At 55.0% G+C, this 25,662-nt stretch overlaps 2 protein-coding genes and 1 pseudogene across 3 annotated transcripts in view; 2 read left to right on the top strand and 1 right to left on the bottom strand.

The window, feature by feature from the left end:
* gucd1 (guanylyl cyclase domain containing 1) overlaps window positions 1-7,430 on the bottom strand; it is a 31,319-nt gene extending 23,889 nt beyond the window's left edge. The window contains exon 1 of one of the 2 annotated variants that reach the window (XM_059983303.1): window positions 7,306-7,430. In XM_059983303.1, the coding sequence (XP_059839286.1) occupies window positions 7,306-7,336 (31 nt within the window). In that variant the 5' untranslated portion in view covers window positions 7,337-7,430. Of the gene's footprint in view, window positions 1-204; window positions 337-7,305 lie in introns of those variants that run through there. The other variant, XM_059983304.1, reaches the window with a different exon arrangement.
* LOC132401275 (mitochondrial import inner membrane translocase subunit TIM14-like) overlaps window positions 1-25,662 on the top strand; it is a 499,620-nt pseudogene that overhangs the window by 92,375 nt on the left and 381,583 nt on the right.
* LOC132401269 (small nuclear ribonucleoprotein Sm D3) lies at window positions 7,455-20,610 on the top strand. Its single transcript, XM_059983305.1, has 3 exons — window positions 7,455-7,590; window positions 19,172-19,364; window positions 20,440-20,610. The coding sequence occupies exons 1-3, from the start codon at window positions 7,465-7,467 to the stop codon at window positions 20,499-20,501; spliced, it is 381 nt and encodes a 126-aa protein (XP_059839288.1). The 5' UTR covers window positions 7,455-7,464; the 3' UTR covers window positions 20,502-20,610.

Genomic DNA, 25,662 nt, shown 5'->3' with positions numbered 1-25,662 from the left:
CACACTTGCAGGCTGCCCCGGTACGTCCTGACACTAACAATGGAATTCCACACACCAAGAGAGCAGAGTGAACGGACATGGAAATCTAACACAATGTCAGAAAATAAAAAAACACAAATAAGGTGGCTGCGTGAAAATCACTCTAGCGGTCCCCAGCAGGACAGAAGGTGGTGGGACCACACCCGGAACATTCCAGCGACTCACCCTTGAGAGATCACCCAGTAACAGGGAACCTCGCAGACCACTCACACTCACCCTCAACAAGTGACAGGGAACCTCACCGGCCCCTCACCCTCACCCAGTGACAGGGGAACCTCACCGGCCTCTCACCCTCTCCCAGTGACGGGGAACGTCACCGGCCCCTCACCCTCACCCTCTCCCAGTGACGGGGAACCTCACCGGACCCTCACACTCTCCCAGTGACGGGGGAACCTCACCGGACCCTCACCCTCTCCCAGTGACGGGGAACCTCACCGGCCCCTCACCCTCACCCAGTGACGGGGAACCTCACCGGCCCCTCACCCTCACCCAGTGACGGGGAACCTCACCGGCCCCTCACCTTCTCCCAGTGACGGGGAACCTCACCGGCCCCTCACCCTCACCCAGTGACGGGGGAACCTCACCGGCCTCTCACCCTCACCCTCTCCCAGTGAAGGGGAACCTCACCGGCCCCTCACCCTCACCCAGTGACGGGGAACCACACCGGCCCCTCTCCCTCACCCTCTCCCAGTGACGGGGAACCTCACCGGCCCCTCACCCTCTCCCAGTGACGGGGAACCTCACTGGCCCCTCACCCTCTCCCAGTGACGGGGGAACCTCAACGGCCCCTCACCCAGTGACGGGGAACCTCACCGGCCCCTCACCCTCACCCAGTGACGGGGGAACCTCAACGGCCCCTCACCCAGTGACGGGGAACCTCACCGGCCCCTCACCCTCTCCCAGTGACGGGGAACCTCACCGGCCCCTCACTCTCACCCTCACCCAGTGACGGGTAACCACACCGGCCCCTCACCCTCTCCCAGTGACGGGGAACCTCACCGGCCCTTAACCCAGTGACGGGGAACCTCACCGGCCCCTCACTCTCACCCAGTGACGGGGAACCTCACCGGCCCCTCACCCTCACCCAGTGACGGGGAACCACACCGGCCCCTCTCCCTCACCCTCTCCCAGTGACGGGGAACCTCACCGGCCCCTCACCCTCACCCTCTCCCAGTGACGGGGGAACCTCACCGGCCCCTCACCCTCTCCCAGTGACGGGGAACCTCACCGGCCCCTCACCCTCACCCAGTGACGGGGAACCTCACCGGCCCCTCACCTTCTCCCAGTGACGGGGAACCTCACCGGCCCCTCACCCTCACCCAGTGACGGGGGAACCTCACCGGCCTCTCACCCTCACCCTCTCCCAGTGAAGGGGAACCTCACCGGCCCCTCACCCTCACCCAGTGATGGGGAACCACACCGGCCCCTCTCCCTCACCCTCTCCCAGTGACGGGGAACCTCACCGGCCCCTCACCCTCTCCCAGTGACGGGGAACCTCACCGGCCCCTCACCCTCTCCCAGTGACGGGGAACCTCACCGGCCCCTCACTCTCACCCTCACCCAGTGACGGGTAACCACACCGGCCCCTCACCCTCACCCTCTCCCAGTGACGGGGAACCTCACCGGCCCTTAACCCAGTGACGGGGAACCTCACCGGCCCCTCACTCTCACCCAGTGACGGGGAACCTCACCGGCCCCTCACCCTCACCCAGTGACGGGGAACCACACCGGCCCCTCTCCCTCACCCTCTCCCAGTGACGGGGAACCTCACCGGCCCCTCACCCTCACCCTCTCCCAGTGACGGGGAACCTCACCGGCCCCTCACCCTCACCCAGTGACGGGGAACCTCACCGGCCCCTCACCCTCTCCCAGTGACGGGGCACCACACCGGCCCCTCACCCTCTCCCAGTGACGGGGAACCTCACCGGCCCCTCACCCTCTCCCAGTGACGGGGGAACCTCACCGGCCCCTCACCCTCTCCCAGTGACGGGGCACCACACCGGCCCCTCACCCTCTCCCAGTGACGGGGAACCTCACCGGCCCCTCACCCTCACCCAGTGACGGGGAACCACACCGGCCCCTCTCCCTCACCCTCTCCCAGTGACGGGGAACCTCACCGGCCCCTCACCCTCACCCTCTCCCAGTGACGGGGAACCTCACCGGCCCTTAACCCTCTCCCAGTGACGGGGAACCTCACCGGCCCCTCACCCTCTCCCAGTGACGGGGAACCTCACCGGCCCCTCACCCTCTCCCAGTGACGGGGAACCTCACCGGCCCCTCACTCTCACCCTCACCCAGTGACGGGTAACCACACCGGCCCCTCACCCTCACCCTCTCCCAGTGACGGGGAACCTCACCGGCCCTTAACCCAGTGACGGGGAACCTCACCGGCCCCTCACTCTCACCCAGTGACGGGGAACCTCACCGGCCCCTCACCCTCTCCCAGTGACGGGGAACCTCACCGGCCCCTCACCCTCACCCAGTGACGGGGGAACCTCACCGGCCTCTCACCCTCACCCTCTCCCAGTGAAGGGGAACCTCACCGGCCCCTCACCCTCTCCCAGTGACGGGGAACCTCACCGGCCCCTCACCCTCACCCAGTGACGGGGAACCTCACCGGCCCCTCACCCTCTCCCAGTGACGGGGAACCTCACCGGCCCCTCACCCTCACCCAGTGACGGGGGAACCTCACCGGCCTCTCACCCTCACCCTCTCCCAGTGAAGGGGAACCTCACCGGCCCCTCACCCTCACCCAGTGACGGGGAACCACACCGGCCCCTCTCCCTCACCCTCTCCCAGTGACGGGGAACCTCACCGGCCCCTCACCCTCTCCCAGTGACGGGGAACCTCACCGGCCCCTCACTCTCACCCTCACCCAGTGACGGGTAACCACACCGGCCCCTCACCCTCACCCTCTCCCAGTGACGGGGAACCTCACCGGCCCTTAACCCAGTGACGGGGAACCTCACCGGCCCCTCACTCTCACCCAGTGACGGGGAACCTCACCGGTCCCTCACCCTCACCCAGTGACGGGGAACCACACCGGCCCCTCTCCCTCACCCTCTCCCAGTGACGGGGAACCTCACCGGCCCCTCACCCTCACCCTCTCCCAGTGAAGGGGAACCTCACCGGCCCCTCACCCTCACCCAGTGACGGGGAACCACACCGGCCCCTCTCCCTCACCCTCTCCCAGTGACGGGGAACCTCACCGGCCCCTCACCCTCTCCCAGTGACGGGGAACCTCACCGGCCCCTCACCCTCTCCCAGTGACGGGGGAACCTCACCGGCCCCTCACCCTGTGACGGGGGAACCTCACCGGCCTCTCACCCTCTCCCAGTGACGGGGAACCTCACCGGCCCCTCACCCTCTCCCAGTGACGGGGAACCTCACCGGCCCCTCACTCTCACCCTCACCCAGTGACGGGTAACCTCACCGGCCCCTCACCCTCACCCTCACCCAGTGACGGGGAACCTCACCGGCCCCTCACCCTCACCCAGTGACGGGGGAACCTCACCGGCTCCTCACCCTCACCCAGTGACGGGGGAACCTCACCGGCCCCTCACCCTCTCCCAGTGACGGGGGAACCTCACCGGCCCCTCACCCTCTCCCTCTCCCAGTGACGGGGGAACCTCACCGGCCCCTCACCCTCTCCCTCTCCCAGTGACGGGGGAACCTCACCGGCCCCTCACCCTCTCCCAGTGACGGGGGAACCACACCGGCCCCTCACCCTCTCCCAGGGACGGGGAACCTCACCGGCCCCTCACCCTCACCCAGTGACGGGGAACCACACCGGCCCCTCACCCTCTCCCAGTGATGGGGAACCTCACCGTCCCCTCACCCTCACCCAGTGATGGGGAACCTCACCGGCCCCTCACACTCTCCCAGTGACGGGGAACCTCACCGGCCCCTCACCCTGTGACGGGGAACCTCACCGGCCCCTCACCCTCACCCAGTGACGGGGAACCTCACCGGCCCCTCACCCTCTCCCTCTCCCAGTGACGGGGGAACCTCACCGGCCCCTTACCCTCACCCAGGGACGGGGGAACCTCACCGGCCCCTCACCCTCACCCAGTGACGGGGAACCTCACCGGCCCCTCACCCTCACCCAGTGACGGGGAACCTCACCGGCCCCTCACCCTCTCCCAGTGACGGGGGAACCTCACCGGCCCCTCACCCTCTCCCAGTGACGGGGAACCACACCGGCCCCTCACCCTCTCCCAGTGACAGGGAACCTCACCGGCCCCTCACCCTCTCCCAGTGACGGGGAACCTCACCGGCCCCTCACCCTCTCCCTCTCCCAGTGACGGGGAACCTCACCGGCCCCTCACCCTCTCCCAGTGACGGGGAACCTCACCGGCCCCTCACCCTCTCCCAGTGACGGGGAACCTCACCGGCCCCTCACCCTCTCCCAGTGACGGGGAACCTCACCGGCCCCTCACCCTCTCCCAGTGACGGGGAACCTCACCGGCCCCTCACCCTCACCCAGTGACGGGGAACCTCACCGGCCCCTCACCCTCTCCCAGTGACGGGGAACCTCACCGGCCCCTCACCCTCACCCAGTGACGGGGGAACCTCACCGGCCCCTCACCCTCTCCCAGTGACGGGGAACCTCACCGGCCCCTCACCCTCTCCCAGTAACGGGGAACCTCACCGGCCCCTCACCCTCTCCCAGGGACGGGGGAACCTCACCGGCCCCTCACCCTCTCCTAGTGACGGGGAACCTCACCGGACCCTCACCCTCTCCCAGTGACGGGGAACCTCACCGGCCCCTCACCCTCTCCTAGTGACGGGGAACCTCACCGGCCCCTCACCCTCTCCTAGTGACGGGGAACCTCACCGGCCCCTCACTCTCACCCTCACCCAGTGACGGGGGAACCTCACCGGCCCCTCACCCTCACCCAGTGACGGGGAACCACACCGGCCCCTCTCCCTCACCCTCTCCCAGTGACGGGGAACCTCACCGGCCCCTCACCCTCTCCCAGTGACGGGGAACCTCACCGGCCCCTCACTCTCACCCTCACCCAGTGACGGGTAACCACACCGGCCCCTCACCCTCACCCTCTCCCAGTGACGGGGAACCTCACCGGCCCTTAACCCAGTGACGGGGAACCTCACCGGCCCCTCACTCTCACCCAGTGACGGGGAACCTCACCGGTCCCTCACCCTCACCCAGTGACGGGGAACCACACCGGCCCCTCTCCCTCACCCTCTCCCAGTGACGGGGAACCTCACCGGCCCCTCACCCTCTCCCAGTGACGGGGAACCTCACCGGCCCCTCACCCTCACCCAGTGACGGGGGAACCTCACCGGCCTCTCACCCTCACCCTCTCCCAGTGAAGGGGAACCTCACCGGCCCCTCACCCTCACCCAGTGACGGGGAACCACACCGGCCCCTCTCCCTCACCCTCTCCCAGTGACGGGGAACCTCACCGGCCCCTCACCCTCTCCCAGTGACGGGGAACCTCACCGGCCCCTCACTCTCACCCTCACCCAGTGACGGGTAACCACACCGGCCCCTCACCCTCACCCTCTCCCAGTGACGGGGAACCTCACCGGCCCTTAACCCAGTGACGGGGAACCTCACCGGCCCCTCACCCTCTCCCAGTGACGGGGGAACCACACCGGCCCCTCACCCTCTCCCAGGGACGGGGAACCTCACCGGCCCCTCACCCTCACCCAGTGACGGGGAACCACACCGGCCCCTCACCCTCTCCCAGTGATGGGGAACCTCACCGTCCCCTCACCCTCACCCAGTGATGGGGAACCTCACCGGCCCCTCACACTCTCCCAGTGACGGGGAACCTCACCGGCCCCTCACCCTCACCCAGTGACGGGGAACCTCACCGGCCCCTCACCCTCACCCAGTGACGGGGAACCTCACCGGCCCCTCACCCTCTCCCTCTCCCAGTGACGGGGGAACCTCACCGGCCCCTCACCCTCACCCAGGGACGGGGGAACCTCACCGGCCCCTCACCCTCACCCAGTGACGGGGAACCTCACCGGCCCCTCACCCTCACCCAGTGACGGGGAACCTCACCGGCCCCTCACCCTCTCCCAGTGACGGGGGAACCTCACCGGCCCCTCACCCTCTCCCAGTGACGGGGAACCACACCGGCCCCTCACCCTCTCCCAGTGACAGGGAACCTCACCGGCCCCTCACCCTCTCCCAGTGACGGGGAACCTCACCGGCCCCTCACCCTCTCCCTCTCCCAGTGACGGGGAACCTCACCGGCCCCTCACCCTCTCCCAGTGACGGGGAACCTCACCGGCCCCTCACCCTCTCCCAGTGACGGGGAACCTCACCGGCCCCTCACCCTCTCCCAGTGACGGGGAACCTCACCGGCCCCTCACCCTCTCCCAGTGACGGGGAACCTCACCGGCCCCTCACCCTCACCCAGTGACGGGGAACCTCACCGGCCCCTCACCCTCTCCCAGTGACGGGGAACCTCACCGGCCCCTCACCCTCACCCAGTGACGGGGGAACCTCACCGGCCCCTCACCCTCTCCCAGTGACGGGGAACCTCACCGGCCCCTCACCCTCTCCCAGTAACGGGGAACCTCACCGGCCCCTCACCCTCTCCCAGGGACGGGGGAACCTCACCGGCCCCTCACCCTCTCCTAGTGACGGGGAACCTCACCGGACCCTCACCCTCTCCCAGTGACGGGGAACCTCACCGGCCCCTCACCCTCTCCTAGTGACGGGGAACCTCACCGGCCCCTCACCCTCTCCTAGTGACGGGGAACCTCACCGGCCCCTCACCCTCACCCAGTGACGGGGGAACCTCACCGGCCCCTCACCCTCTCCCTCTCCCAGGGACGGGGGACCACACCGGCCCCTCACCCTCTCCCTCTCCCAGGGACGGGGGACCACACCGGCCCCTCACCCTCTCCCTCTCCCAGGGACGGGGGACCACACCGGCCCCTCACCCTCTCCCTCTCCCAGGGACGGGGGACCACACCGGCCCCTCACCCTCTCCCTCTCCCAGGGACGGGGGACCACACCGGCCCCTCACCCTCTCCCTCTCCCAGGGACGGGGGACCACACCGGCCCCTCACCCTCTCCCAGTGACGGGGGAACCTCACCGGCCCCTCACCCTCTCCCTCTCCCAGGGACGGGGGAACTGTGATGAGGGGGAACACTCGGGCCTGGGCGCTTCGCCACCAGACGAGAGTGAGATGGGGATCGGGCCCAGTGGCTTCCTGCTGCGCCCACGTTGGAACCGATGCCTGATCCCAGCGCTCCCCGGTGTCGGACCTCCAACTCACTGGATAAGATGTCGGGCTCGCTCGGCTTCATGGCTGCGGCGGGAGGCCGTGCAGCCGGACCCCGGTCCCGGCCTGTCGGAGCGGGGGAAGGTCGTGGCGGGGCACCGCCGGACGTGACGTCGGCAGGCGCGGAGCAGGCCGGGAGCGAGGAGCGGCGCCATGTCGATCGGGGTCCCCATCAAGGTTCTGCATGAGGCCGAGGGCCATGTGGTGACTTGCGAGACCAACACCGGCGAGGTGTACCGGGGCAAGCTGATCGAGGCCGAGGACAACATGAACTGCCAGGTGCGTGGCGCCCAGCCGCTCTCCGCCCAGTCAGACTCGGGAGTCGGCAGCTGCAGCTTCACACAGCCCATCAGGCCGATTCTAGAGTATTGCATCTCGTTACTGGAGGGGAAGGTGGCCATTACTCTGGAGTGGTGGGGTGAGGGGAAGGTGGTGATTACTCTGGAGTGGTGGGGTGAGGGGAAGGTGGTGATTACTCTGGAGAGGTGGGGTGAGGGGAAGGTGGTGATTACTCTGGAGTGGTGGGGTGAGGGGAAGGTGGCGATTACTCTGGAGTGGTGGGGTGAGGGGAAGGTGGTGATTACTCTGGAGTGGTGGGGTGAGGGGAAGGTGGTGATTACTCTGGAGTGGTGGGGTGAGGGGAAGGTGGTGATTACTCTGGAGTGGTGGGGTGAGGGGAAGGTGGTGATTACTCTGGAGTGGTGGGGTGAGGGGAAGGTGGTGATTACTCTGGAGTGGTGTGGTGAGGGGAAGGTGGTGATTACTCTGGAGTGGTGGGGTGAGGGGAAGGTGGTGATTACTCTGGAGTGGTTGGGTGGGGTGAGGGGAAGGTGGTGATTACTCTGGAGTGGTGGGGTGAGGGGAAGGTGGTGATTACTCTGGAGTGGTGGGGTGAGGGGAAGGTGGTGATTACTCTGGAGTGGTGGGGTGTGGTGAGGGGAAGGTGGTGATTACTCTGGAGTGGTGTGGTGAGGTGAGGGGAAGGTGGTGATTACTCTGGAGTGGTGGGGTGTGGTGAGGGGAAGGTGGTGATTACTCTGGAGTGGTGTGGTGAGGGGAAGGTGGTGATTACTCTGGAGTGGTGTGGTGAGGGGAAGGTGGTGATTACTCTGGAGTGGTGGGGTGGGGGGAAGGTGGTGATTACTCTGGAGTGGTGGGGTGAGGGGAAGGTGGCGATTACTCTGGAGTGGTGGGGTGAGGGGAAGGTGGTGATTACTCTGGAGAGGTGGGGTGTGGGGAAGGTGGCGATTACTCTGGAGTGGTGGGGTGAGGGGAAGGTGGTGATTACTCTGGAGTGGTTGGGTGGGGTGGGGGGAAGGTGGTGATTACTCTGGAGTGGTGTGGTGAGGGGAAGGTGGTGATTAGTCTGGAGTGGTGGGGTGAGGGGAAGGTGGTGATTACTCTGGAGTGGTGGGGTGAGGGGAAGGTGGTGATTACTCTGGAGTGGTGGGGTGAGGGGAAGGTGGTGATTACTCTGGAGTGGTGGGGTGAGGGGAAGGTGGTGATTACTCTGGAGTGGTTGGGTGGGGTGAGGGGAAGGTGGCCATTACTCTGGAGTGGTGGGGTGAGGGGAAGGTGGCCATTACTCTGGAGTGGTGGGGTGAGGTGAGGGGAAGGTGGTGATTACTCTGGAGTGGTGGGGTGAGGTGAGGGGAAGGTGGTGATTACTCTGGAGTGGTGAGGTGAGGGGAAGGTGGTGATTACTCTGGAGTGGTGGGGTGAGGGGAAGGTGGCCATTACTCTGGAGTGGTGGGGTGGGGGGAAGGTGGTGATTACTCTGGAGTGGTGGGCTGAGGGGAAGGTGGTGATTACTCTGGAGTGGTGGGGTGAGGGGAAGGTGGTGATTACTCTGGAGTGGTGTGGTGAGGGGAAGGTGGTGATTACTCTGGAGTGGTGGGGTGAGGGGAAGGTGGTGATTACTCTGGAGTGGTGGGCTGAGGGGAAGGTGGTGATTACTCTGGAGTGGTTGGGTGGGGTGAGGGGAAGGTGGTGATTACTCTGGAGTGGTGTGGTGAGGGGAAGGTGGTGATTACTCTGGAGTGGTGGGGTGAGGGGAAGGTGGTGATTACTCTGGAGTGGTGGGGTGAGGGGAAGGTGGTGATTACTCTGGAGTGGTGGGGTGAGGGGAAGGTGGTGATTACTCTGGAGTGGTGGGGTGAGGGGAAGGTGGTGATTACTCTGGAGTGGTGGGGTGAGGGGAAGGTGGTGATTACTCTGGAGTGGTGGGGTGAGGGGAAGGTGGCCATTACTCTGGAGTGGTGGGGTGTGGTGAGGGGAAGGTGGTGATTACTCTGGAGTGGTGGGGTGTGGTGAGGGGAAGGTGGTGATTACTCTGGAGAGGTGGGGTGTGGGGAAGGTGGCGATTACTCTGGAGTGGTGGGGTGAGGGGAAGGTGGTGATTACTCTGGAGTGGTTGGGTGGGGTGGGGGGAAGGTGGTGATTACTCTGGAGTGGTGTGGTGAGGGGAAGGTGGTGATTAGTCTGGAGTGGTGGGGTGAGGGGAAGGTGGTGATTACTCTGGAGTGGTGGGGTGAGGGGAAGGTGGTGATTACTCTGGAGTGGTGGGGTGAGGGGAAGGTGGTGATTACTCTGGAGTGGTGGGGTGAGGGGAAGGTGGTGATTACTCTGGAGTGGTTGGGTGGGGTGAGGGGAAGGTGGCCATTACTCTGGAGTGGTGGGGTGAGGGGAAGGTGGCCATTACTCTGGAGTGGTGGGGTGAGGTGAGGGGAAGGTGGTGATTACTCTGGAGTGGTGGGGTGAGGTGAGGGGAAGGTGGTGATTACTCTGGAGTGGTGAGGTGAGGGGAAGGTGGTGATTACTCTGGAGTGGTGGGGTGAGGGGAAGGTGGTGATTACTCTGGAGTGGTGGGGTGAGGGGAAGGTGGTGATTACTCTGGAGTGGTGGGGTGAGGGGAAGGTGGTGATTACTCTGGAGTGGTGGGGTGAGGGGAAGGTGGTGATTACTCTGGAGTGGTGGGGTGAGGGGAAGGTGGTGATTACTCTGGAGTGGTGTGGTGAGGGGAAGGTGGTGATTACTCTGGAGTGGTGGGGTGAGGGGAAGGTGGTGATTACTCTGGAGTGGTGGGGTGAGGGGAAGGTGGTGATTACTCTGGAGTGGTGGGGTGAGGGGAAGGTGGTGATTACTCTGGAGTGGTGGGGTGAGGGGAAGGTGGTGATTACTCTGGAGTGGTGGGGTGAGGGGAAGGTGGTGATTACTCTGGAGTGGTGGGGTGAGGGGAAGGTGGTGATTACTCTGGAGTGGTGGGGTGAGGGGAAGGTGGTGATTACTCTGGAGTGGTGGGGTGAGGGGAAGGTGGTGATTACTCTGGAGTGGTGGGGTGAGGGGAAGGTGGCCATTACTCTGGAGTGGTGGGGTGAGGGGAAGGTGGTGATTACTCTGGAGTGGTGGGGTGAGGGGAAGGTGGTGATTACTCTGGAGTGGTTGGGTGGGGTGAGGGGAAGGTGGTGATTACTCTGGAGTGGTGGGGTGAGGGGAAGGTGGTGATTACTCTGGAGTGGTGGGGTGAGGGGAAGGTGGTGATTACTCTGGAGTGGTGGGGTGAGGGGAAGGTGGTGATTACTCTGGAGTGGTGGGGTGTGGTGAGGGGAAGGTGGCCATTACTCTGGAGTGGTGGGGTGTGGTGAGGGGAAGGTGGTGATTACTCTGGAGTGGTGTGGTGAGGGGAAGGTGGTGATTACTCTGGAGAGGTGGGGTGAGGGGAAGGTGGTGATTACTCTGGAGTGGTGGGGTGAGGGGAAGGTGGTGATTACTCTGGAGTGGTGGGGTGAGGGGAAGGTGGTGATTACTCTGGAGTGGTGGGGTGAGGGGAAGGTGGTGATTACTCTGGAGTGGTGTGGTGAGGGGAAGGTGGTGATTACTCTGGAGTGGTGGGGTGAGGGGAAGGTGGTGATTACTCTGGAGTGGTGGGGTGTGGGGAAGGTGGTGATTACTCTGGAGAGGTGGGGTGAGGGGAAGGTGGTGATTACTCTGGAGTGGTGGGGTGAGGGGAAGGTGGTGATTACTCTGGAGTGGTGGGGTGAGGGGAAGGTGGTGATTACTCTGGAGTGGTGGGGTGAGGGGAAGGTGGTGATTACTCTGGAGTGGTGGGGTGAGGGGAAGGTGGTGATTACTCTGGAGTGGTGTGGTGAGGGGAAGGTGGTGATTACTCTGGAGTGGTGTGGTGAGGGGAAGGTGGTGATTACTCTGGAGTGGTGGGGTGAGGGGAAGGTGGTGATTACTCTGGAGTGGTGGGGTGAGGGGAAGGTGGTGATTACTCTGGAGTGGTGTGGTGAGGGGAAGGTGGTGATTACTCTGGAGTGGTGTGGTGAGGGGAAGGTGGTGATTACTCTGGAGAGGTGGGGTGAGGGGAAGGTGGTGATTACTCTGGAGTGGTGGGGTGAGGGGAAGGTGGTGATTACTCTGGAGTGGTGGGGTGAGGGGAAGGTGGTGATTACTCTGGAGTGGTGGGGTGAGGGGAAGGTGGTGATTACTCTGGAGTGGTGTGGTGAGGGGAAGGTGGTGATTACTCTGGAGTGGTGGGGTGAGGGGAAGGTGGTGATTACTCTGGAGTGGTGTGGTGAGGGGAAGGTGGTGATTACTCTGGAGTGGTGGGGTGAGGGGAAGGTGGTGATTACTCTGGAGTGGTGGGCTGAGGGGAAGGTGGTGATTACTCTGGAGTGGTTGGGTGGGGTGAGGGGAAGGTGGTGATTACTCTGGAGTGGTGTGGTGAGGGGAAGGTGGTGATTACTCTGGAGTGGTGGGGTGAGGGGAAGGTGGTGATTACTCTGGAGTGGTGGGGTGAGGGGAAGGTGGTGATTACTCTGGAGTGGTGGGGTGAGGGGAAGGTGGTGATTACTCTGGAGTGGTGGGGTGAGGGGAAGGTGGTGATTACTCTGGAGTGGTGGGGTGAGGGGAAGGTGGTGATTACTCTGGAGTGGTGGGGTGAGGGGAAGGTGGTGATTACTCTGGAGTGGTGGGGTGAGGGGAAGGTGGTGATTACTCTGGAGTGGTGTGGTGAGGGGAAGGTGGTGATTACTCTGGAGTGGTGGGGTGAGGGGAAGGTGGTGATTACTCTGGAGTGGTGGGGTGAGGGGAAGGTGGTGATTACTCTGGAGTGGTGGGGTGAGGGGAAGGTGGTGATTACTCTGGAGTGGTGGGGTGAGGGGAAGGTGGTGATTACTCTGGAGTGGTGGGGTGAGGGGAAGGTGGTGATTACTCTGGAGTGGTGGGGTGAGGGGAAGGTGGTGATTACTCTGGAGTGGTGGGGTGAGGGGAAGGTGGTGATTACTCTGGAGTGGTGGGGTGAGGGGAAGGTGGCCATTACTCTGGAGTGGTGGGGTGAGGGGAAGGTGGTGATTACTCTGGAGTGGTGGGGTGAGGGGAAGGTGGTGATTACTCTGGAGTGGTTGGGTGGGGTGAGGGGAAGGTGGTGATTACTCTGGAGTGGTGGGGTGAGGGGAAGGTGGTGATTACTCTGGAGTGGTGGGGTGAGGGGAAGGTGGTGATTACTCTGGAGTGGTGGGGTGAGGGGAAGGTGGTGATTACTCTGGAGTGGTGGGGTGTGGTGAGGGGAAGGTGGCCATTACTCTGGAGTGGTGGGGTGTGGTGAGGGGAAGGTGGTGATTACTCTGGAGTGGTGTGGTGAGGGGAAGGTGGTGATTACTCTGGAGAGGTGGGGTGAGGGGAAGGTGGTGATTACTCTGGAGTGGTGGGGTGAGGGGAAGGTGGTGATTACTCTGGAGTGGTGGGGTGAGGGGAAGGTGGTGATTACTCTGGAGTGGTGGGGTGAGGGGAAGGTGGTGATTACTCTGGAGTGGTGTGGTGAGGGGAAGGTGGTGATTACTCTGGAGTGGTGGGGTGAGGGGAAGGTGGTGATTACTCTGGAGTGGTGGGGTGTGGGGAAGGTGGTGATTACTCTGGAGAGGTGGGGTGAGGGGAAGGTGGTGATTACTCTGGAGTGGTGGGGTGAGGGGAAGGTGGTGATTACTCTGGAGTGGTGGGGTGAGGGGAAGGTGGTGATTACTCTGGAGTGGTGGGGTGAGGGGAAGGTGGTGATTACTCTGGAGTGGTGGGGTGAGGGGAAGGTGGTGATTACTCTGGAGTGGTGTGGTGAGGGGAAGGTGGTGATTACTCTGGAGTGGTGTGGTGAGGGGAAGGTGGTGATTACTCTGGAGTGGTGGGGTGAGGGGAAGGTGGTGATTACTCTGGAGTGGTGGGGTGAGGGGAAGGTGGTGATTACTCTGGAGTGGTGGGGTGAGGGGAAGGTGGTGATTACTCTGGAGTGGTGGGGTGTGGGGAAGGTGGTGATTACTCTGGAGTGGTGTGGTGAGGGGAAGGTGGTGATTACTCTGGAGTGGTGGGGTGAGGGGAAGGTGGCGATTACTCTGGAGTGGTGGGGTGAGGGGAAGGTGGCGATTACTCTGGAGTGGTGGGGTGAGGGGAAGGTGGCCATTACTCTGGAGTGGTGGGGTGAGGGGAAGGTGGCCATTACTCTGGAGTGGTGGGGTGAGGGGAAGGTGGCCATTACTCTGGAGTGGTGGGGTGAGGGGAAGGTGGTGATTACTCTGGAGTGGTGGGGTGAGGGGAAGGTGGTGATTACTCTGGAGTGGTGTGGTGAGGGGAAGGTGGTGATTACTCTGGAGTGGTGGGGTGTGGTGAGGGGAAGGTGGTGATTACTCTGGAGTGGTGGGGTGAGGGGAAGGTGGTGATTACTCTGGAGTGGTGGGGTGAGGGGAAGGTGGTGATTACTCTGGAGTGGTGGGGTGAGGGGAAGGTGGTGATTACTCTGGAGTGGTGGGGTGAGGGGAAGGTGGTGATTACTCTGGAGTGGTGGGGTGTGGTGAGGGGAAGGTGGTGATTACTCTGGAGTGGTGGGGTGTGGTGAGGGGAAGGTGGTGATTACTCTGGAGTGGTGGGGTGTGGTGAGGGGAAGGTGGTGATTACTCTGGAGTGGTGGGGTGTGGTGAGGGGAAGGTGGTGATTACTCTGGAGTGGTGGGGTGTGGTGAGGGGAAGGTGGTGATTACTCTGGAGAGGTGGGGTGAGGGGAAGGTGGCGATTACTCTGGAGTGGTGGGGTGAGGGGAAGGTGGCGATTACTCTGGAGTGGTGGGGTGAGGGGAAGGTGGTGATTACTCTGGAGTGGTTGGGTGGGGTGAGGGGAAGGTGGTGATTACTCTGGAGTGGTGGGGTGAGGGGAAGGTGGTGATTACTCTGGAGTGGTGGGGTGAGGGGAAGGTGGTGATTACTCTGGAGTGGTGGGGTGAGGGGAAGGTGGTGATTACTCTGGAGTGGTGGGCTGAGGGGAAGACTGTTCAGTGTGTAAGATTATGAGAGATACATACAGACAGCTGATATCTTTTCCTAGGGTTAATATATGAGAGGCTGTGCATTTGGTGTGAATGGGGATGAGTTAAAAGGAGATGTGTGTGACAAGCTTTTTTTTGGGTGTCTGCAATGTGCCACCAGTGATGGAATACCACAGAGATGGCACGTTAATGTGAAGTGAGTGGAGAGATAGGGACTTTGTATAGTCAGAGAGATTGCTTTAGTTAAGTGTTTAGCTCACCAGAACGTTGAGGGCTAAAGGGCCAAGTTTTGTTGTATTGTTTCGTGTTTAATTGAAGCATAAGTGAGGTGTATCAGTTTCGCAATGGAATAAAGGGAATTCCAGAGGCATGAGAGAGGAGCTTGCCCAGGTGTGTTTGGAGGAGGATACTGGTGGGGATGACGGCAGAGCGGAGATGGCTGAGGTTTCTGGGAATAGTTTGCAAGTGCGGGATACGTATGTCCCACAGAAGAAGTTGTTTTCAGATGGCAAGGGTAGGCAACTGTGGCTGACAAGGGAAGTTAAGGACTGAAAGGCCAGGGAAAGAGCATATAAGGTAGCAAAAGTGAGTGGGAAGTTGGATGATTGGGAAACCAACAAAAGGAAACTAAAACTATGAGAAGGGAAGAGATGAAACATGGGGGCAGACTAGCCAATAGTATAAAGCAGAATACCAGAAGTTTTTTTCAGTTATATAAAGAGTAAAAGGGAGGTGAGAGTTGATATTGGACCACTGGAAAATGATTCTGGTGAAGTAGTAATGGGGGACAAAGATACGGCAGATAAATTTAATGGATACTTTGCATCATTCTTTACTGTGGAAGACACCAGCAGTGTGCCCGAGGTCTGTGAGTGTCAGGGAGCAGGAGTGAGTGACATTGTTATTACAAAGGAACAAGTGCCAAGCAAACTGAAAGCTCCTAAGGTGGATAAGTCACCTGGACCAGATGGACTACATCTCAGAGTCCTGACAGAGGTTGCTGAAGTATACATTGGTCATGATCTTTCAAGAATCACTTGATTCTGGCGTAGTCCCAGAGGACTGGAAAATTGCAAATGTCACTCCACTCTTTAAGAAGGGAGGAAGGCAAAATCGAGGAAATTATAAGTCAGTTACCCTAATCTCAGTGGTTGGGAACGTGTTGGAGTTTATTATTAAGGATGAGGTTTCAGGGTACATGGAGACTATTGATAAGTCAAAGTCAGCATGATTTTTTGAAGGGAAATCTCGCCTGACAAATCTGTTAGAGTTCTTCGAGGAAGTAACAAGCAGGGTGGACAAAGGAGTGACAGGGGATGTCAATTGCTTAGATTTTCAAAAGGTACTTGATAAGGTGCTGCATATGAGGCTGCTTAACAAGACAAAACCCTATGGTGTTACAGGAAAGATACTGGATGGATAGAGAAATGACTGACAGGCAGGAAGCAGTGAGTGGGAATGAAAGGGGCCTTTTCTGGTTGGCTGCCAGTGACTAGTGGTGTTCCTCAGAGGTCAGTGTTGGGAACCACTACTTTTCATATTGTTTGTCAATGATTTGGATAATGGAATTGATGGCTTTGTAGCAAAGTTTGCAGATGATAACAAAGATAGGTGGAGGGGTAGGTAGAGCTATGGGATTGCAGCAGGACTTGGACAAATTGGAAGAATGGGGAAAAGAATAGCAGATGGAAAACAGTGTTGGGAAATGTATGATAAAGCATTTTGGTAAAAGGAACAATAGTGCAGACTATTGTCTAAATGGGGAGTCCTTGTGCAAGACTCCCAAAAGGTTAATTTACAGGTTGAGTCTTGGTAAAGAAGGCAGATGTTGGCATTTATTTCAGGGGGAGTAGAATATAAAGGCAAGGAGATAATGCTGGGGCTTTATAAGACACTTGTCAGGCTGCAATTGGAGTATTGTTAACAGTTCTGGGCCCCGTATCTCAGAAAGGATATTTGGAGGGAGTCCAGGGGAGGTGCACGAGGATGATTCCAGGAATGAAGGGGTTAACATACGAGGAACATCCGGAAGCTTTGGGCCTGTGCTCCCTAGAATGGGTGGGATTCTCGTTGAAAGCTACCGAATGTTGAAAGAACTAGATAGGGTGGACGTGGAGAGGATGTTTCCTGTGGTGGGGGCATCCAGAACTAGAGGGCACAGCCTCAGAACTGAGGGGCGACTTTTTAGAACAGAGGTCAGAAGGTATATTTTTCGCCAGATAGCAATGAATCTGTGGAATGCACTGCCACAGACTGCGGTGGAGGCCAAGTCCATGGTTGTATTTAAAGCAGAAGATGATCGTTTCCTGATCGCTCAGCGCATCAAAGAAATGGCGGGCAGGCAGGTGTGTGGGGTTGAGTGGATCAGCCATGATGGAATGGTGGAGCATGCTCGATGGGCTGAATGGCCTAATTCTGCTTCTATGTCTTAAAGGCCTTAATGGACCTGTACTGCCCAGATCCCTTCCCACCCCATTTTACCCCTCCCCCACGTGATTCCGGCATGAACCCCTCAGCTTCTCATTTACTGATATCTCTGTTCTCCTTTTAGATCAAACCAAAGTGCTTCTTCATTTAGTCCATAGTTACTCTGTTCCCACATCTGACTACAAGGATTTGCACTGGTCTTCATTAATTTTTTGCTGTATCAGGCAGCTCGTGTGTTCTCTACCCTTGTTTCCCACAGCTCATTCATCCCAGCGCTCCTCTGCGTTTCTGAGTCTTTGCTCCTGGTGGGAGGAGTTGTTCCTTTCTGTGCCACGTGGCCTTTGGCTGGTATTTTTTGCAGCTTCTTTTAGCATTTGTCTTGTTTTTTATGAGGCACAACCCAGCATGGATGGAAAATGTCAAACCCAGGGCCACTCACCTCGAAGTCCACTGCACCTCCGGCCAGCTTTGGATATGATAGTTTCCCTTGTTAGCTACTGTGCCCCCACTCCCCCTTCGGAATGAGCAATTGTTGAATTCATCTCTGTGATCCCTGGATGCTGACGTTGCTGATCCACTCTCAACCCCGTAATTCCAAATTGGATTTACCATTCAATTCTGGAATCAACTGCATCAATCTCTTAACAAAGAATTCTGAAGTTTTCTGTTGCTCCTCCCCAAGATATTTTGCATAACAAAGTTAATAAATAATTCTTTCTCATCATCCGGTCTCTCCAGCTACTTCCTCAATATAGTTGTTCAGAAAATCAGTCCCAACACGCTCTGGGGATTTCTCCTGCCTGAAGTTATCAAACTGCAGAAACCAATTTATGTGTAGATTACCATCATACTCCTGTTTCTAATACCATCACCACAGCTTTCAAATCCCACCGGTGTTTTCTCATCCTTGATATTTTACCGATTCCACATTACCTGAGCGAGCTAGTATCCTTCCTCACTTCTGTGTTCATCTTTTCTTTAACCGACATTGCTAAAGAGCCTGGGAGAGGGGTAGTGTGTGCACAGAGGGGTGAGGAAGAGTTGAGGGATAGGGACTGACAGAACAACACCGAATGCAGTGGGTTTCAAATCCATTCCAGCCGCTCTGCTCCTGTCCTCTGGAACAGCAATATGGCCTCGTCAGGCTGTGTGGTCTCTGGGAGGTGTTTGTCTGTTTCCAGAATGTCATTTACCCAGGGTGAGCTGAGAATGAGAGTGGGGGAAATACTTTGAATCAAGAGTTAATGCTGCAGGCCACACTGCTTGCCCATTCATCGTAAAGTTCACTGGCTGTCCATCAAAGCTGTTTTAATGGGAATGGTCACGTTCTTACTGACTTTTACAGAAACTTCCTGACCTGCTTTCTGTTCTAATTTCTGGGATCTGCAACTCTGCTGCTTTTTTGCTTGCCTGATTTCTCCTGTCATTGCTGTCGTTTACCAGGTCTGCTCTTTCTCAGTCTCTTCGGGCCAGGATCAGACTTTAGATGGAAAAGCTGCTGGGTGTTTCAGAAACTGATCCATTTTCAGTTTGGGGCAGAGATTGTTTCCAGTTCTACTCAGTCAGCATGCAAGGTCCATGAAAAGACTGCAGCCTTCTTCCCCTTTAATTTATTGCTCATCCAAACAAGGTACCATCTCATCTCCGTGTTCGGCTGTGTCGTCCACACGCTGGCTGGATAGTCTGCTGGACCTCACGCACAAGCCACATTCTGCTCTGTGTTAGCATGGAGAGATTTCTGAATGCAGCCAGTCCCTGGTGTGTGAATTGCCATTGCTCTGGCCTAGAACCATACTTATCACAGCTGAGGGATCTGCAGAACCAGCATTCATTGGGTTTCCCTGTCAACTGTGACTGTCTTTTTACCTGACTATCTTTACCCTAATCATGCCCTTAATGTGTGCAGTGCAGTCTGAAGAGTTGGAGTTGTTCTGAGGAAGCACTTACCTTGTTGTGGCACCGGGGCCATGGGGGGGGGGTTCAGGGATCATTCCACACCTGATTCACAAGCTGCCCATGGCCATCACCTTCTCAACCTCCCGTTCTTCCGATGATGACTGCTGCCCACCAATTCCACGTGGGTGTTGCTATGCCCTCAGTGACCCAGTCCTATCCTCTCCCCTCCCAGATGTCCAACATCACAGTGACGTACAGGGACGGGCGTGTGGCACAGTTGGAGCAAGTCTACATCCGCGGCAGCAAGATTCGCTTCCTGATCTTACCGGACATGCTGAAGAACGCTCCGATGTTGAAGAGTATGAAGAACAAAAACCAGGGCACGGGGGCTGGCAGGGGGAAGGCTGCCATTCTCAAAGCTCAAGGTGGGTGAACTGCCCTCTCGGGCCAGCACGATGGCATTTGCTGCCCCCAGCCGCACTGTGTTCCACAAGCAATTTCACCCCAAACCCAGCGGGCCATCCTCTTGTGCATTAACAGCTTCTCTGTCCACAGATGTTTCCTGAGTGTCTCCAGCAGTGCTTTTAATTTCAGATTTTCAGTTTGGATCATGGTGAAACGTAACCTGGAAATGTGGAATCTGGAGTAAAGAGGCTCTGGGTTGGGCAGTGTCCGAGGTGTTGGCTGTGGAAACCCTGCATCGGGACTGAGAGGAGAGGAGAGGGGGTGGGTGGGTCAGACCGGGACCTGTAGGTGGACTGAGCAGGTTGGGCGGAATAGATGGAATGCAGGAGGTGGAAGAGAGGGTGAGAGAGGGACAGAAAGGGCACCAGTACTGCAACCTGATGAAAGAAGGGTCATGGGGTGGTGGGGGGGGGAGGTAAAGGGCAGCTGGAACTGGCAGCCCCAAGTCTCCAGTGCACATTTTGTGAAGTCTGAGTTCATTAGTACCTGGCCTTTGTACAGGCATAGTTAAAGTGTGCTTTAGCAAGCAGCAGGGTAGAGGAACAGTTTTAGGAGAAGATTTGAGGACAAGCAGAGGCAGTGAGACCCTGGCAACCTGCCCAAAGGAGGGAGTGCCCTAGGGGTGGGGGGGTTGTGGAAGATTATGCAAGGGGACTGGTTTGAATTCTAGAGAATGAGAACTGAAAATTGTCATGGCTTGACCGGAGATGCTGGGATGAGAACTCCCCTGGCTGAGCTGTCTCAACATGATGGGTCTGATAGAGGTGAGGAGAATGTGGGCGTGGTGAGTGGAGACAGGGGTGCAGGATCGGAGATAAAATGGGACAGGTAGCCCTGAAGTAGGTCTGCTTGTTTTAGCTCCTGTGTCAGTGCTTGGCTTTTCAGCAGCAGAGCCTCTGCTGTTGTTGATTTCATTAGGAAGAGCATCCATCACCTGCCCCATGATCCATGCAGATTGTTGGCAGTCTGAGATGTGGGAAGGCATGCCTGATGGGAAGGAAAGCTGTGGATCCTAATGTTTGTTTCTCTCCACAGTGGCTGCACGAGGGAGAGGCCGTGGCATGGGCCGAGGCAACATCTTCCAGAAGAGGAGGTGAGGTCCTGGCCAGAGGGTTTCGAGGATCATGCGACGCATTTCTTATATAATTCTGTACACTGACTGTGTTATGTTGTGACTGGTTGATAATAAACTTTTTCCATAAACTGCTTGGTCCCATGTTGTTGGTGAAGTATCAGCTTGTCTCCCTCAGCAACTCTACTCTGTTATTCTGTTTCTGTGCGGTAGGTGGGCACACCACACTGGTTAGATGCCAGTGCTCTTAACTATTCTGGATCCACTTGGCCAGAGGCATAGGCAGTTCTGAAGCGTCAGTGTCCAGTGCCCTCGCGGTCACAATGAATTGGCTGGAGAGGGATGTCTGAGGTACTGCGGACCCTGGGGCGAGGCTGGGCTGAGCTGAGACTGTTTGCTGAACGTTGGGCACTGGCATGCTGGGTGCCATCATTGAGAATGGGAATGTCCTAGCAACAACTGGTGGCCCTACACCACTCAAACAATCCCTGGGGGTGGAAAGTGGCTTGCTTCCACCAGTTTTGTTGGATCTGAGCTGGGTACAGGACAGAGAGTGAGTGAAGTGGTGTGCTCCATTAACACCTTACGTAGGGCTCCTTTACGCTCCTCAGGGTTCCGACAATCCTGGACTGGTCACAGGTCAGTGGTTTTCACGTGGGGAAGCTGCATTTCATTCCTAAGGAAGCACCAAGCACACCTCTGAATCTTCTGCTCTGCCTGCCTGTTATCTTGTTCCCACGACTGGAGAGAACAGAAGCATATCCCTTTGGAACAGAGATGAGGAATTAGTCGGAAGGTGTTGAATCTGGAAACCTGTGGAAATGAAGCCATTGGCTATATTTAAAGCAGAGGTTGATAGGTACTCGATGAATAAGGATTTGAAAGGTTAAGGAGAGAAGAGTTGAGAGGGACAGTAAATCAGCTCGATGGGCTGAATGGTCCTGTGTCTTATGGGTGGAGTGTCTGAAGAGTACTGGGCACGGGAGCTCCTCGGGCATGTTGGCCTGGGAGAGAATGCTGATTCTGTCCAGGGAGATTGGAGGATTTGTGGAGAACAGTTGTCCGAGTCTTGGGAGCAGAAAGGACAGCGAGTATCACTGCGGAGCTTCTCACATCGACACGGTGAATCACCCATGACTTCCTTTGTTCGGGTGTGGAGTGGCACTCATTTCCCGGGAGTTTGCTTTCAACCCCTACTGCCAGAGCGCAGTGGGGAGAGGTTGAGACCAGTTCTGTTGTGTCCGGTGAACAGGTTGGTGTCTGGGTACGCAGCATTTTTTGCATCACAGCCTGAAAGGGAGGCTCAAGCACCGGAGCGTTGACTCACCAAGTACCATCACAGCTACAAGCTCACCAGCATCGAGTACATCTTCCTCAGGGAGGCAACGTCCATCATTTAGGGACGCTCACCATCCAGGACACGCCCTCTTATTGCTACCATCAGGGATAAGGTGCAGGAGTCTTCAGAGAGCTCAGGCTTTTAGGAACAGCTTCTTCCTCCTGCCATGAGATTTTGGAATGGTCCATGAACACGATCTCACTGGTTTGCTCTCTATTTATTTATATTTCCTGTAACTTACACATTAACAACAAGAAACATAATTACAATGTGATAGCAGGTTGGCGGCAGTTATTTAAAAAGGGAGCTTAGTGGGCGTTTGTCCATTATACGGGGGCGATCAGTGACGTCACCAGTGCTCTACAAATTAAATAATACAGGTGTATTATTTTTCATTTTTTTTGTAATTTATTTTTTATTGAAGTTTATCATCAAACAAACATTTCCATAAGATTTATTTCAGTTATTGAACATATATATCATATTCATATTTGCCACAAATCTCCACATAATATTTATCTGAGGTACACACTTATAGAAAAGAGAGGAAAGAAAGAACAAGTGAAATGAGAAAACTGTACAGGTAGGGAGTGATTTTTTTTAACAACATTGATTTGTGAGAATAAAATCAGGCCTATGAGGTGTTATGTAGTTTAACCATTTTTCCCAGTATGAATTAAATTGTTCCAACTTATGATTAACAGATGCTGTTATCTTCTCCATTTTGTAAATGTCCATTGGAATTTCCATTCATGTGTTTAAAGTTGGGCTCTCCTGTGATAACCGTTTCCTAGTAAGAGTCTATTTACCAGACACCAGCAGTATATTCATTAAAAATATTTATCTCTTTTGAACCGTTCTTGAGGTATACTGTATACACAATATATATGGTTGTACTTTCTAAGGGAATTTCACTTTTAAAGATGACTTGTAGGGCATTGAGTATTCCACTCCAATAGTTTTTGATAATGCGGCATTCCCAGAAAATACGATGATGGTTTGCATTTTGATTTCCATAATTTCTCTAGCAAACAGGGAGGTTACTATCATAATGGGATTTCTGAGAGGGTGTAATAAAAATAACTTTATTAGGTTTTTCCATCCAAACTCCCTCCATTTTGGTGAACTGGTGCACTTCCATTGATATCTCCATTTTATTGTCCATTCTTCCTCAGATAATTTTCCCTCCTTCCTTCTCCCATATGTTTTAACGTATGAAGTTGAATGTGTTTTAAGATTTGACAACCCCTGATACACACTTGAAATGATTCTACTACCATTATCTGAATTATATGCTTTTTTAAATAGCTCTATCAAACATGTTCTTGCCTTGGTTACATTTTTAACCATCCTATTAACATATTGTCACATCTGTAAATACCGATAAAAGTCTTGTTTTTCTAGCAAGTGTTTCTCTTTAAGCATTTCAAAACTGAACTGTGTTCCTTCTTTCATTATATTGCAAAGAACTGTTATTCCTTTAGCTGTCCAGTTTATTTGGCGTAAAATCCGAGTCATATGCACACCATTTAAAAATTGCAATATCTCCCTCTAGTTTATATTCTTTTATAATAGTTTTTCATATTTTAAGAGTCAATTTCACCCATCGGTTATCAATAGTATTTGTGTACCTTTGTAGGTTGTTATCAGCCAAAATTGCTTGTATGGGGATGGGAAGTACTCGCTCCTCAATGTTTTTCCATTGAGCATCATATGATGGGTTGCACCAACATATCACAGCTCTCAACTGTGCTGCAAAATAATAATCTCTGAAGAGAAGGTAGGCCCCATCCTCCCTTTTCCTTGGCTAATTGCAATGTTTTGAGATGAACTCTAGGCCTTTTACCCTGCCAAACATACCTTGATAGCATCTTGTTCCATTCATTGAATTGATCTTGATTAATCTCTATTGGTAGGGTCTGAAAGAGATATAACAGTCTGGGCAGTATATTCATTTTAATAGACTCAATCCTTGAATTGAGACTGAAAAAAAGGAATTAGGTTCCATCTTGTTATATCTTCATTATCTTTTTATATATAGGCTGATAATTACATTCTGATAATTTTGCCAAATCTTTTGGCATAATGATGCCCAAATATTTGAAAGACTCTGTGTGCCATGCCCAGGGAGATCTACTTTCAATTTCTCTTGGTGGGCTATAGTTATATGGAAGTAATCGGGTTTTATCTATGTTGATCTTGTATCCTGATAATTGACCATATTGTTCAAAGGATTGCATCAATTTAAGTAAAGTTGTCCCAGATAGATCAAAATGTTATCCGTGTAACAGTCCAATTTATGCTCTGTCCCTTTAATAGTAATTCCCCTGATATCTTCATTTTGTCTGATGTATTGAGCTAATGGTTCCAGATATAACATGAAGAGTAGCGCACAACCCTGTCTAGGGTAAAACTATTTGATAAATATCCATTGATTTTAATCCTAGCATAAGGGTTGTCATATAAGGCCTCTATAGTTTTAATAATTGTGTCATGGAAACCAAATCAATGTACAACTCTGTAAAGAAAATTCCAATTAACCAAATCAAATGCCTTTTCAGCATCCACGCTTATCACTATCGCTTCAATTTAATTTTTTTTGTATATGATCCATAATGTGAAGTGTCCTTCGTATATTGTCTTGTGTTTGGCATTGTCGTATAAAACCTGTCTGATCATTACGTATCAGTATGGGTAGAAACTCCTCTAATCGTTTGGCCATGATGGAGGTAAATAACCTATAATCTACATTAAGAACGGATATTGGTCTAAATGACCCGCATTCCATTTTATCCTTGCCTTCTTTCTGCATAGCTGAGATTATCGCTTCCTTCCAACTGGGTGGCATTTGTGCCTTTTTTAGAGCCCAGTCAGTGTGGGGAGTAAAATAGGGATTAACTCATTTTTAAATTCTTTGTACCACTCTGCCATATACCCATCTGATCCTGGTGACTTGCTTAATTTATGCCTACTAATTGCAGCTTTTAGTTCAACTTTAGTTATGTCAGCTGTCATCGTTCTATTTTGTTCTTCGCTTAAAGTGGGTAACTCTAGAGAATTCAGGAAGGTGTCAATTTGGGTTATGCTTCCCCCTGGAACTTTGGAATATAGAGTTTTGTAAAGCACTTCAAAAGCTTCTCGAATTTCACTAGCTTATTTTTTTTAATCGTTTTTGTTCTGGGGTCCCTAATTCTATGAATTGTATTTTCTGCTATTTTTTTTTCAGTTTCCACGCCAGTATTTTCATAGACTTAGATCCACTTTCATAATGTCTCTGTTTCAGAAACATTAAATTTTTCCTGATTTCTTGCAGAGCCAAACTATTAATTTCATTCCTAATTTTTAAAATTTGCTCTAATGTATCCTGTGCCAAATTCAATTTGTGCTTTTTTCTAGTTCCTTCAACCTACTTTGTAATTCCTGTAATGTTTTATTCCTTACTTTTTCTTACATGAAGATATTGCTATAATTTCCCCTCTTAAAACAGCCTTCAGAGTATCCCATAGAATGGGAGGTGGAACCTCTCCATCATCATTGAATTCTAAGTAAAGAGCAATTACTTTTTTAATTTGTTCCTTAAAATAGGGATCATTGAGTAGACCTGAATTTAGTTTCCAATTACTATTCTTCGGTTGTAGGTCAAAATCAACAGATAAATATATAGGTGCATGGTCACTTACATCTATTGTCCCAATTCCACAGGTGTTTATTTTCTCTTTGTCTTTTCCAAATGTTATGAAATAGTCTATTCTTGTATATACAGAATGGGGAGCAGAATAATGAGTGTAATCCCTTCTGTCAGGGAAAAGGTCCCTCCATATATCAATTAGACCAACATGCTCAAAAA

Source organism: Hypanus sabinus, chromosome 10, assembly GCF_030144855.1.
Source record: "Hypanus sabinus isolate sHypSab1 chromosome 10, sHypSab1.hap1, whole genome shotgun sequence".
Classification (NCBI taxonomy): Eukaryota; Metazoa; Chordata; class Chondrichthyes; order Myliobatiformes; family Dasyatidae; genus Hypanus; species Hypanus sabinus.
The sequence above is the reverse complement of the archived record's forward strand: the minus strand, read 5'-3'. Positions and strand labels throughout refer to the sequence as shown.